At 35.9% G+C, this 12,717-nt stretch overlaps 1 protein-coding gene across 3 annotated transcripts in view; it reads left to right on the forward strand.

Annotated features, from left to right (window-relative positions):
• Positions 1-12,717, forward strand: part of ZRANB3 (zinc finger RANBP2-type containing 3) — a 284,470-nt gene that overhangs the window by 200,123 nt on the left and 71,630 nt on the right. For all 3 annotated transcript variants that reach the window (XM_058434353.1, XM_032145808.2, XM_058434355.1), the window contains 3 exons: positions 6,241-6,360; positions 9,141-9,260; positions 11,897-12,076. In XM_058434353.1, the coding sequence (XP_058290336.1) occupies positions 6,241-6,360; positions 9,141-9,260; positions 11,897-12,076 (420 nt within the window). The remainder of the gene's footprint in view (positions 1-6,240; positions 6,361-9,140; positions 9,261-11,896; positions 12,077-12,717) is intronic.

Raw genomic sequence — 12,717 nt, forward strand, 5'->3', positions numbered from 1 at the left:
ACATGGATTGGAAACCATTACACTAAGTTAAAGAAGCTGTCTCAGAAAACACATATTATATGATTCCATTTATATGGAACGTCCAAAAGAGTCAAATCCATAGAGACAGAAAGTTAATTAGTGTTTACCTAGAGCTGAAATGATGGGGAACTGGGGTGTGACAGCTGAGAGGTAAAGGAATTCTTTTTAGGGTAATGAAAAGGTCCTAACATTGTTAGGTTGTGATTGTTGTGATGATACACAATTCTGCAAATGTACTAAAAGCCATTGAATTGTACACTTTAAAAGAGTGAATTTTATGGTATGTGAATTATATGCCAGTGAAGCTATTTTTTTAAAAAGAGAGAGAACCCAGATTCTTCTGTCTTCTGTTGTCTGACCCAGTTCACTGCTTGCCCTCAACAGCTCCTATTATAGCGCCAAGATGACTGCAGCATTCTGGGATATCAGATATCAAGTGCAGCCCATAATGTCCAAAGCAAGGAAAAGTGTTCCTAAGAGTGCCTTTGTCAGGGAGGACTTTTTTTGAAACCCCCAGCAGACTCCTCAGGTGTCATATTAGTCGGAATCATTTGCAAGGGAAATGAAAGTGCTAGGTTTGCTTAGACCAATCACAATTCACCTGTGACTAAGAAGCCATTAAAAGAGCTTTAAAAAAAAAAAAAAAAAAGAGCTTAAAAGGTCATGCGATACCTGAACAAAACTATCATTTGATTGGGTTCTGAGGACTTTAGGACTTAAAGGGAAGCTTCCTTTGTGCTCACATTCTCTTAGCTACAAGTTATAGCTGTTAAAGAAAAGATTATTCTGACTTGTTAAAACAGTAGGGAAGACTACTCAAGACTATTGCAGTAGAGGTCAACTCTTTTGCAATAGACGAGAGAGATTGAGCTCAATTCCAAACACAAGGACAAGTAGAGATTTATAGCCAGCAAGTAGGTTGAGAGAGTTGATGAATGGAAAATTACTAAGAGGAGACATCAAGGGTAAGGGGATTTTTGCTAAAGACAGGCCAAGGGTTTATACATCAAAGGTGTGGAATAAGGAACTAGATCCAATATCACGAGTGCGGGGATTTTCACTGAAATGACTTAGTGGGGTTCCTATAAGACCGGGCTATGCAGGCCTGGCAAGGACAGGATGGACACCGAAGGCCAAGGTGAGGGCTTGGTTGCAAAGAGGGCTCAGGAGAGCCTAACTAAAGTTAGATCAAAGGAGAGTGTTTGTCATAGCTCAGGTTTGAAGTTTTTGTGTTTCTTTTTTTTCTTTCTTATTATTTGTTTAAAAGCCAACAATTTGAAATCAAATAACTTTTATCAGGTCTTTAGTGCAGTATAGATTTTTCTTTAACTACTTTGACTTCAGAAAGTAAGATGTGTACCTCTTCACTGAAAAAAAAACATGAATATTCTCTTCATTGTTGTATTTTATTTAATTAATTAATTTTTTTTTTGAGATAGAGTTTTACTCTTGTTGCCCAGGATGGAGTGCAATGGCATGATCTCAGCTCACCACAACCTCTGCCTCCCAGGCTCAAACGATTCTCCTGCCTCAGCCTCCCAAGTAGCTGGGACCACAGGCATGTGCCATCACACCCGGCTAATTTTATACTTTTAGTAGAGACGGGGTTTCTCCGTGTTGGTCAAGCTGGTCTCGAACTCCCGACCTCAGGTGATCCACCCACCTTGGCCTCCCAAAGTGCTGGGATTACAGGCATGAGCCACCATGCCTGGCCTGCATTTTTTTAAATAAGATATAATGTATAGTCTTCATTAATTACTTAAATTAGATCTTCGACTAACAGGCTTATTACTAACAGATCAATTCTAGTAAAATAAAATAGAGTTTTGAACACATGCATTTTCAGCAACTTCTGTGAAACCTGAACCGACATAACCAAGATGCTGATTATTATGAGGACCTGCCATTCCACATACTATGTACTTAAGATCGTTTGGAAGCAAATTCCTGTTCAGATAATTTAAAATCTGACAATGCAGTGATAGTTTTTATTAGGATAAAATCAAAATAGTTAAAATGCATGCATAGTACTTTTTAAAATGAAAATCTATGTAATCCCCATCTTCAGAACCTAAGAGAATCCCAAAAGTTCATTTGTTACTTTTGATGTTTTGGTATTCCCAACACATTTTCTCCTAAAAAGCAGTATCACAAATGATGGTTAAGTTGCTTTATTAGTCCTAAGAGCCTATTTAGTCAGTTATGTAATTGAACTTTATAATAATGCTAGTAACTGTAAACCTTTTTGAAGCAAAGGGGGCTTGAACTTTGGCATCGGCATCTCTGGTTGTGATGGAAGCAGGTCATATCAGTGGAGGAGACTCTAAGAAAAATTGCTCACTTGGGAAGAGGAGGGGGAATCCATCTGAGACTAGAGGTTTAGCAATTATATAGTTTGTAAGTCTGGACTGGATAGTAATGAAGGTACCTTAAAAGTACTCCATCTTGACATGTACATTTTGAAAGGCTTATCACAGTAAATATAGCTCTTTAGGCAAATATGCACTTTATTAAAGTGGTTCAGTTGCCATGACAACATATCCGGAATTTATAGCTCCTTGTTTTGACAGTACTTCATTTCCACTTTCCAAGGCACTGAAATCCAAGGCTAAAGTTCTTAACAGCCCCTACTCTCATTGTATGATGATTTTCTGTGGTTTAGAAAACTTAGACATGCAAAATGTAGTTTGCAGAATCTGTCATGTGACTTTATAGTCATATATATGAATTTTAAATAGGCATTTTTCAGTTTTGAAATGCCTCCTTTATAATTTTTTATTATTGCCAAAGCTACATAGTATCATAGTTTAATGACCAGAGATCCAAAAAATAACAATCCCCTAACCTTATTTCCCAAAGGCAACAATTTCTTTTCTTTCAGCTGATTTTTTTTAGTATTTACTTCAAATCCCTCATCACCATACTTATATTGCTGCTTAGTTTGTATTACTATTTGCTTTGTAATTTTAGCTGTCATCAATTGGCTTCTTAATATGGAAGATTAAAGTTTTGCCCTGTCCCCTGTTGCCCCACTCTCACACACATATCTTTCTGTTATTTCCATCCTTCCATGAAAGTTATAATCATAGTTTTACTGATTTTATAGGAACTTATTACCAATTTTGGCTTGATCAGTATTCACCATGTTTATTATTAGAACCATATTTATAACATTTACAGGTGAAACATGGTATGCTATGGATATGTTTTCTTCCACAACTCATTTTATTTTCTTTGGCATTAATAATTATAAAGGTTTTTCTTTTCTTCTTTTATTAGTTTTCTGTATGGTAGTCACTAATCCATCCTCAAAGTTTCCTCTAGTTATTTAACCTCCTCCCAATATCTTTAAACATTAAGCATTGTATTAATCTCATCTTCTTAAAGAAATTTCCCCGGGTTCCTTCTGATTAGCTCCAGTCTGAACTGTTACTCCTTAGGCCTGCTGCAGAGCTCTCATCCTGGAGATTTTCACCTCTTTCCTTTATATTATTTTCTTTCTTTGTTTACTTCCTGTTTTGTTGGAGCATTTTGTCCAGTAGCCTCCCAAGAAATGGTATATTGGGAGCAAATTATTTGCATTCCTTGCATATTTGAAAATATTACTATTCTATCTGATTTTTAATTAGCTGGATATAAAATTTGGGGAAATCATTTTCTCTCATTTCTGGTATTGGTATTGAGAAATCCAATACAATTCAGAATTGTTATTCTATTTTGATTCTATGAAATCTTTTCTTCCCTTTTCTGGAAGCTTATAGAATCATTTCTTTGTCCCAGTGTTCTAAAATTTCTTGATAATGAGCCTCGTTCTGGGTCTATTTTCATTCAATGTGAAAGACACGTAGTGGGTTTTTTCCATTTTTCATTTTGGAAACTCATGCCCTTCAGTTATGTAGAACTTTATTTCTTTGATGATTTTTGTTAGTTTTCTCTGTTTGTTTTATGAGACTTTTATTATTCATATATTTTCATACATTGCCCTCATGACCTGATCCCCTAATTATTTTACATTTTATATTTCTTTTTTTTTTTTTTTTTTTTTTGAGACAGAGTCTCACTGTTGCCCAGGCTGGAGAGCAGTGGTGTAATCTCGGCTCACTGCAACCTCTGCCTCCCAGGTTCAAGCGATTCTCCTGCCTCAGCCTCCCAAGTAGCTGGGATTACAGGCATGTGTCACCACGCCCAGCTAATTTTTGTATTTTTAGTAGAGATGGGGTTTCACCATGTTGGCCAGGCTGTTCTTGAACTCCTGACCTCAAGTGATCTCCCCACCTTGGCTTCCCAAAGTGCTTGGATTACAGGCGTGAGCCCCTGCGCCTGGCCTATATTTTATATTTTCTGTTTACTTTCTGGGAGATTTCGTTTGCTTAATAACCAACGAATTATCCATTTCTGCTATTATATTTTTCATTTCTGACAGTACTTTTATTCCTCTTTATATCTGTTTTTTTTGTAGCATACTGATGTTGTTTTATAAATGCAATCTCTTACACTTTTGTTAGCTCTGTATATTTGATCTGTTCATACATGTTGCTTTCTACAAATATCTATTGATGTTTGGTTGGTTGCTTATATTTACAAGAAAGACACCACTGACTAGAAGCTCTGTGCATGTGTATGATTTATAGACTATGGCCTTTAATAAATGGTGATCTGAATGGGATGTCTCCTTGGGAAACCCCTGATAGCAGTATCTTTAGTTTTTTCTCTTGGCTGGTCCAATTCCTTAGAAAAGAATCACTTTATACGATTCTGCTCTCTTGCCTGAAGGACATAAGCCTGTTTCTGTTTTGGGAAGTATAGGGGTAAGAAGGCTGGGACGGGGGTGCAGATCTCAGCATTTATTTTGTAACTTTCATGTAATCCCCATGAGTTTTGTAGGATATACCTATCATCAATATAGGATTCCTCCATCCAAATACCCTCTATTTTATCCACTCCAGAGAATAAGTCTGTAGTTTTCTACCAGAATGGTTATGGTAGTTACCTATTGTATGGAATAGGTAGAGAGAAGGTAAATAGCAGTATTGTACATAATCAACTACTTAAACATTATTTCAGCAGGTCCTCCTAACCACACTCCTACCCCCATTCCAGAGGTGTCATTTTCTGAGCCTTTTTAGATGACTGCAGCATAAATCAAGTGCTTCTCCGCTTTCCATAGCCAGTTTAGGATCTGTGAGATTGGTTAATCAGTTATCAGTCATTGTCTACTTTTTAGCTTCCAAAGTTTTCTTGCTATTGACTTTTCTCCAGTTCTCTTTGTCCCTTTCCACTGCGATGTTTTAAACATAGCATTGAGAAGGAGCAGAAGTTAAATGTGGTCAGCCTGGTATCTTTTTCCAAAATTTCTAAATAACCAGTTTTTAAAAGTTAAAAGATATATATATATTCATATTTTAAACTTAATTCATGCTATCCTCTTTAATTCCTATTTACTTCATATCAAATTGATTTTTCACTCTTAATAAGTAACTTGGCCTCAAGTTACCTGTTAATCTGAACTTTTTTTATTTTCTTCCTTCTGTGTCACAATTGTTCGATATGTCCCCCTGTTCTCTCAGACCTCACTACTGTTGTCTTCATCCCATCACTCCAGCCTCTTCTGGAACCTTCTCCATCCCAGACATAAGCTAAATGACCTCATTTCCATTTCTCTTAATCTGTGTACTCCTTGAACTGCTTATTTGTAAGGCTACCTAAGTTTCTTAAGTAAAAAAAAAAAAAAAAAAAAAAACTTTCCTTAAACCTTAAGCTTCAGTGCCTGATTTCTTACTGTTTTCAGTCTTCCCTTTTAAAAAAAAATGCTCTTCATCTGATTTTTTTGCTTTCTGTTTTCTCCTTAACTGTGTTCTACTTGGTCTTAAATATAAACTTTTTTGAAAATCACCTTCTAAACAAAACTGCCACCTCCTTCTTGGCCATAGCCTACTTGACTACCTCCTTTCCATTGAAACCCATTGTTATGTTGTTTTTTAATTCTTCTAATTCTTGTCTTCTTCTCATTTAAAATTGCTCAGTTTTTCCCCTTCTTGTCCCTCTTCTTTTATATTTTCCTTATATGTGGGCTTCCACTTCCTTAGGCTACCTAGAGAACAATGCAGCTAAAAGTTCATACTTAGTGATTTTCAAGCCATTTTTCTTGCTTTATTAAAAGTGACAAATTTTAAATAATCATTTTTATGACACTAATAAGGTGTACCTTTTCATATTTAGGCAGGTGCTGTAAAGGATTATATTAAGATGATGCTTCAGAATGATTCGCTTAAATTTCTGGTTTTTGCTCACCATTTAAGCATGCTCCAAGCTTGCACAGAAGCAGTCATCGAAAATAAGGTATGTTGCCATTTTTTAACTAAATACTTTTTAGAATGCATATTTTTACTAAAAATCAGTTGTAGTCTCATAATTGAGGTGTTTTATTTCTTCTTTAGATGATGGTATATAAATTATTACACATTTTTCTTGAAAATTATATTAATATTATATGATGATGATTATATACTATTAAATTTTCTCTTTTCTTAACTGATCTCAAATTTTCCACTGACCAAATTATCTGGATTGATTAAAGATATGCTTCTATGATAGGCTATAGTGTGAATTTTATTTTTGTTCCTGGATATACCGTTTTAGAGTGGTGTAGGCAGTTAAACGTTATACTTTTTATTTACCTACACAGTGGCCTTTGAATGTGGGTGACATAGAGAGGAAAGAAAGAATGAATTTGGCCAATGTTAGTACCCAACTGCAGTCATACTATTTAAACTTCCAGGCAGTATATGGAAAATGATTACTAAAATTTAGTGTAGATGCATTTGAAACATATGGCCCAAGTAATTTATCAGGTTAGCTCCATCAAGCCATGTGGCTTTACTGCATCTTCTTAGGTTTACCTTGATTTCCAGTAGTCCACCAGTGAGTGACAACATCTTTGTTTCTATCAAAGATAAAAACTTAGTATACATTGTTTAAACATTAGGTAATATGTTCATTAATATTACCAAAGAAATACTTCTAGTGTTTCCTTCATAGGAAGAGTTATAATAAAGTGCTATACATTAAAAGGTACTTTCTCATTGGTTATCATATAGTTTCTGAAAAACACCCTCTAAGAGTTAATTAACCTTAATATTTTTTAAATGATTGGGCAAGAAATTAGATTCATAATATTTTTCTTATTCTGATTCCATTACACTTAAAACTACTGGGATCGACTCCAAGTATAATAGTCTTTTTTTCTTACATCCATTTTACTGATATGTTTAGAATCCCATTTAGCTTTACTAAGAGTTAAAAATGTAGATATAGGCCAGGTGTGGTGGCTCACACCTGTAATCCCAGCACTTTGGGAGGCCGAGGTGGGCGGATTACCTGAGGTCGGGAGTTCGAGACCACCCTGACAAACATGGAGAAACTCCATCTCTACTAAAAATAAGAATTAGCTGGGCGTAGTGGCACATGCCTGTAATCCCAGCTACTTGGGAGGCTGAGGCAGGAGAATCGCTTGAACCTGGGAGGAGGCAGAGGTTGCAGTGAGCTGAGATCCTGCCATTGCACTCCAGCCTAGGCAATAAGAGCAAAACTTCATCTTAAAAAAAAAATGTAGATAATTAAATTAAAATTAAAAATTAAAATGTAGATACTCATGAGATTGAAGGTGAATTTTTCCCCAACTCTCCCTACCCAGACAATGTATTTTCTTTAGAAAGACCCTCAGAGGATTTTATAATCTTCCTTAATGGCTATTAAATGGTTTACTGGTTAATGTATACTTGTTCTTTGAGGACAGAACATTAATATGGGACATTTTTTTAAATAATTAACTTGGATATTCCCTTATAAAAGTGAATATTCATATGTTCCAACTATTTAAGGCTATATTTTCTATGGCAGTACATATATGAATAAGATTTTTTGAAATTTAGGACTTACTATTTTTAGAAGTTGAATAATGACTTTTTTTTTTTTTTTTTTCTTTTGAGACAGTCTCGGTCAGTCACCCAGGCTGGAGTGCAGTGGCTCGATCTCTGCTCACTGCAAGCTCCGCCTCCCAGGTTCATGCCTCCCAAAGTGCTGGGATTACAGGCGTGAGCCGCTGCGCCCGGCCAATAATGACTTCTTTTTAGCTATTCTAACACATAGTGATAACCCCCTTTTCTCAACTCAAATCATTCTTAAAGACAACAATGTTCAGTTTAACACTTAATGTTTCCCTACTTTTCAAAAATGTATGTGGGTGCCTCAGTGCCTCACCTCACTGGAGATGACCATATCACATATTTCTTTAAAGTTTAATAATGTGAAAAACCAGAATTAAAAGCTCTATTTTCCGGCCTGGTGCGACGAGGCGGGCGGATCACGAGGACAGGAGATGGAGACCATCCTGGCTAACACGGTGAAACCCCATCTCTACTAAAAATACAAAAAAATTAGCCAGGTGTGGTGGCAAGCGCCTGTAGTCCCAGCTACTCGGGAGGCTGAGGCAGGAGAATGGCGTGAACCCGGAGGCAGAGCTTGCAGTGAGCAAAGATTGCGCCACTGCACTCCAGCCTGGGCGACAGAGCAAGACTCCGTCTCAAAAAAAAAGCTGTATTTTCCCAGTTAATATTTGGGATATTTCAGAAATAAATGTCCTACTCCTCATGAATCCATGATTTGTGGGCAGAATCATCTTTCTCTTTTCTCACATGTCTGGCTGTATTTTCACTTTAGAATTAGTGATCTTATAACTTTAGAGTTAATCTGATCCATGGTTTAAAGTTTGCATGTCAATTTACGTAGAATTTTACTGAAGACAACATTAGCTTAATTCATAAAAGATTTGTGGAGCTTCTGCTATATACAAGGCATTGCCCTTGGCATTGATGGGATGAAGATGAATTAGACATAGACTCTACCCTCAAGTAGCTTAAAAGATTAAAAAAATAAGAAATTGTTATAAGAAGCTATTAAAAAACTTGGTTAAGATTCTTCTTGTATAACATTTACCAATCTGTCACCTTAACCAAGTTCCATTTTGTTATGTGACCATAAAAATAAGCTGTAAAATATATAAAATGAGATGGGTATATAGGGGCTTGTCCTAATTTTGCCGTTTTCCTTGTTAACGCTAGACTCGTTACATTAGGATAGATGGAAGTGTTTCATCTTCAGAAAGAATACATCTGGTTAATCAGTTTCAAAAGGATCCTGACACTCGCGTGGCTATCCTAAGCATTCAGGCTGCTGGCCAGGTAAGAAATTTCAAGTCTAAATTTGGTAATGAAATGTCATTGAAATAAGAAAAAAGGCCATTCGCTATAACTTTGGCTTATAAACTTGTAACTTTGTTTCTGGATGCCTTGTGTAACAAATATTAATTCTTCTTCAGAGAGTTCCAGAAAGTGTAATAGAAAGAGGCCTCGATGTCTTTGACACAGATCTAAATTTTCAAGGTATATGTCTTTGAAAGAATATACTTTCAAAGAAGAGTAAGAAGAGTATAGTTAATTTGATTGTAATATTTTTGCGTGACCTTTTTTCCTTCCTTTGAATTTGTATAGGCTTTTCCCATACCTGTGTTATATCCAGCCCTTCACTTACTTGATTGTGTTGCATTAGGACCTGTGTGGCAAGGTGGCCTGGGGGAAAAGAACTCTTGTCTCAGGACTTTTTATGGAGTGCTTCTGTTTTGTCCCTTAGGATTAAGTTTGAAGGCAAGTAAACAGAAATTCACATTAAGACTGACTTAAATACACAAAGTTTAATTCTCTTATGTAGACAGTCCAGGCCTAGCCTGATGTTTGCACAAAGTCCTTAGGACCTACACCCCTTCTCGCTTTCTGCTTTACCACTCTTAGCAAGTATGTCTTATCTAAAAGGGCTGCTAGAGTTCCATCTTATCTGCAGTCTAAGCAGCTGCCTGGAGAAAAGCACACTGCATCTCTTATAGTTAGTCCCACAACCACACCTAATTTCAAGGGAAGCTGGGAAGAGTATTCTTTATTCCACGTAGCCCTGCTAAAAATTGGGTGTTATTTTACAAAGGAATAAGAGAAGGATAGATATTAGGGAAAGTAATGGCAGTCTCTGCCACAGTAGGTAAGAGGGGATCTTCTGGACTGTTTTTCTGCTAACATTCTAAAATACTTTGTTGTAAATGTCTAAGCTAGGACATTTAACATAGAGAAAAGTAATTGAGCATACTGCTGTTCAACCAAGCTGGTACATGCCAAAGATCTGCTTTTACTCAGCTAATTAAAGTATATAAAATTATATACAGAGAGAAACTTTATGAGGATGAAGCAGATCCACAACTCTCTGGGAGTTCTAACCAAAAGGAGGGTTGTCTCAATGCTTCCCTCATGTTCAGTTAAACTTCCAATAATCAGAGTTATTTATCTGTTAGACTATTCCAGCCATAGAGAATATCATCAAAAAGGGCTTAGAATTAGAAATGAAGTACTTAGAGCTGGGGAGGTGCTAAGTTGGAGAAAGCCAGACAGGAGAGTCTAGGACTTTTTAAAATTAATAATGTATGGGGCACTTACATTTTATTCAAGGCTGTACTTCTGAAGACCTTATATAAATCAAGACTCACGTACTTGAGGACTGATATCTCCATAGGAATAAAGGAAAGTAGAAATGTCTTTGTTCTTGGTACAGTGAATCTTACATTATAGTTTAGCAGCTGCTTAGAGTGGTATTGATCTTGCCAACATATTTTCCCTTTATGCTTGTATAGTCAAATGATGTTTTTTATAAAATTAAAGATGTCTCTCTTTTTAAATACTACTTTTTATTTTTTCAGCATTATTTCTAATATTCTGTGGCATTTTCAGTCCTAAATAGCAGCACAGTTTAATATATTTGTCTCTGTATTTTTATTACCTCTAACTTCTTTTTCAGATACTGATTTTCAGTAAATTTTTCAACTTGAGAACTAGTACCACCATTTAACTAATGTTAGCATGATTTTGTTATGTGACATGAAAATATTTTAAGTGAAAATAACATATCAAAATAGTAGCATAGCAGTCACAAAAGTCACTCACAGGAGTTTGGTGCATGTGAACAACAAACAGCATTGATTAAATAATACTCCAAAAAAATGGCAGATATTTCTGTTTACCACCTAATGTCATTTTACTGCTATATGGCTATAGCATAAGCATGGTTCACATTTCATTCAGCCTACCAACATTAAAGTCATGCATTTTTTGACACATTTTTTAGTTTAACACATTTTTTAGTTTGAGGATTTTGCATTATTTCATATATTGATTATAAAGCAAGACTTAGTTAATATTTTTATGTCACACTATTTGAAATTCATGAAAATGCAGTTGTACAGAAAATGCAATTGCATTGTATATATTGAGACATAGGCAGTAAATTTCAGGTCTTCGGAATATAACATCACAGGAAGAAAATAGTATAACCAGAGACGTTATTTTCTTGCTTTATAACATGACAGTGTGAGTTAAATGAAGAGGATGTAAATGCTCTTTACTTAGTTGCTATAGATACCATATGTTGGAAATTGTATTCTCATTTGTAAAGTATTTTATTAGATTTTCCAGTGGTAATGTGAATCTGTTCATCATCAGAGAATAAAGTGATTTAGTTTATATACTTCCATCAAGGTGACTTTTGAAATTTTGAAATACCTTTCAAATGTGTTTTTTGTAGTTCACCTAGCTATGTTGCATTAAACATTCTTCATTTGCCTTTCATGAATTAAATCTTAATTTGGCCTAAAATAAACAACTAATTTGTTTTCAAGTCCTTCAGTATTCTCCATTTAACATGTTCAGACTTTATTATATATGGCTGTATGTTACATTCTCAATTTATTTGCATCTCAATTTATTTGCTTTATTTCACTCAGGGATTAACATTTACTGCGGCAAGTCATGTTGTATTTGCTGAACTGTATTGGGACCCTGGACATATAAAACAAGCAGAAGACCGAGCTCACAGAATTGGCCAGTGCAGTTCTGTGAATATTCACTACCTTATTGCAAATGGAACTCTAGACACCCTTATGTGGGGAATGTTGAATCGCAAGGTAAAGCTTGAATTTAAATCAAGTTAGCAGCTTACTTATTATTAACCATAGCCAATGTGAGTTAAGAGGCTGAGTTTTAGTGTTTTCAGGCAAAGGATACTTAAGTACATCAAGAGAATGATGATAATAGAGACCAAGGTAAGAAAAGGCTTCAATAGTAGTACCTTGCCTGCTCTCCTCTGTAATAAGACAGGCATGAACTTCCACATATTCCTATTATCTTCCAAGCCCTTCTACTACTTTAGAGGTACAATGATGGGGTTGGCTAGCAAGGAAACGTAATGTTTCAAGCCCCAAGTCCTTTGCGTAACCTAAGAATAAACCTTTTCTAGAAGAATTCTTGAGTTCCAAGCTAATTTTGGACAGAAGGTAGCCTGTACCCAGACTCTAGAAAATGTAGGAATGACATTGCTTGCTCTGTCCTCTCAGCTGTCTCTTTTCCTCAGTCTTGACAATGTTTATAGAAAGGACTTGACTAAGGATTAGATGATTTCAGGCTGGGCGCGGTGGCGCATGCCTCTAATCCCAGCACTTTGGGAGGTCGAGACGGGTGGATCACCTGAGGTCAGGAGTGCGAGACCAGCCTGGCCAACATGGTGAAACCCTGTCTCTACTAAAAATACAAAAATATTAGCTGGGCA

The sequence above is a fragment of the Hylobates moloch genome, unplaced genomic scaffold, assembly GCF_009828535.3.
Source record: "Hylobates moloch isolate HMO894 unplaced genomic scaffold, HMol_V3 SCAFFOLD_24, whole genome shotgun sequence".
In the NCBI taxonomy this organism is placed as follows: domain Eukaryota; kingdom Metazoa; phylum Chordata; class Mammalia; order Primates; family Hylobatidae; genus Hylobates; species Hylobates moloch.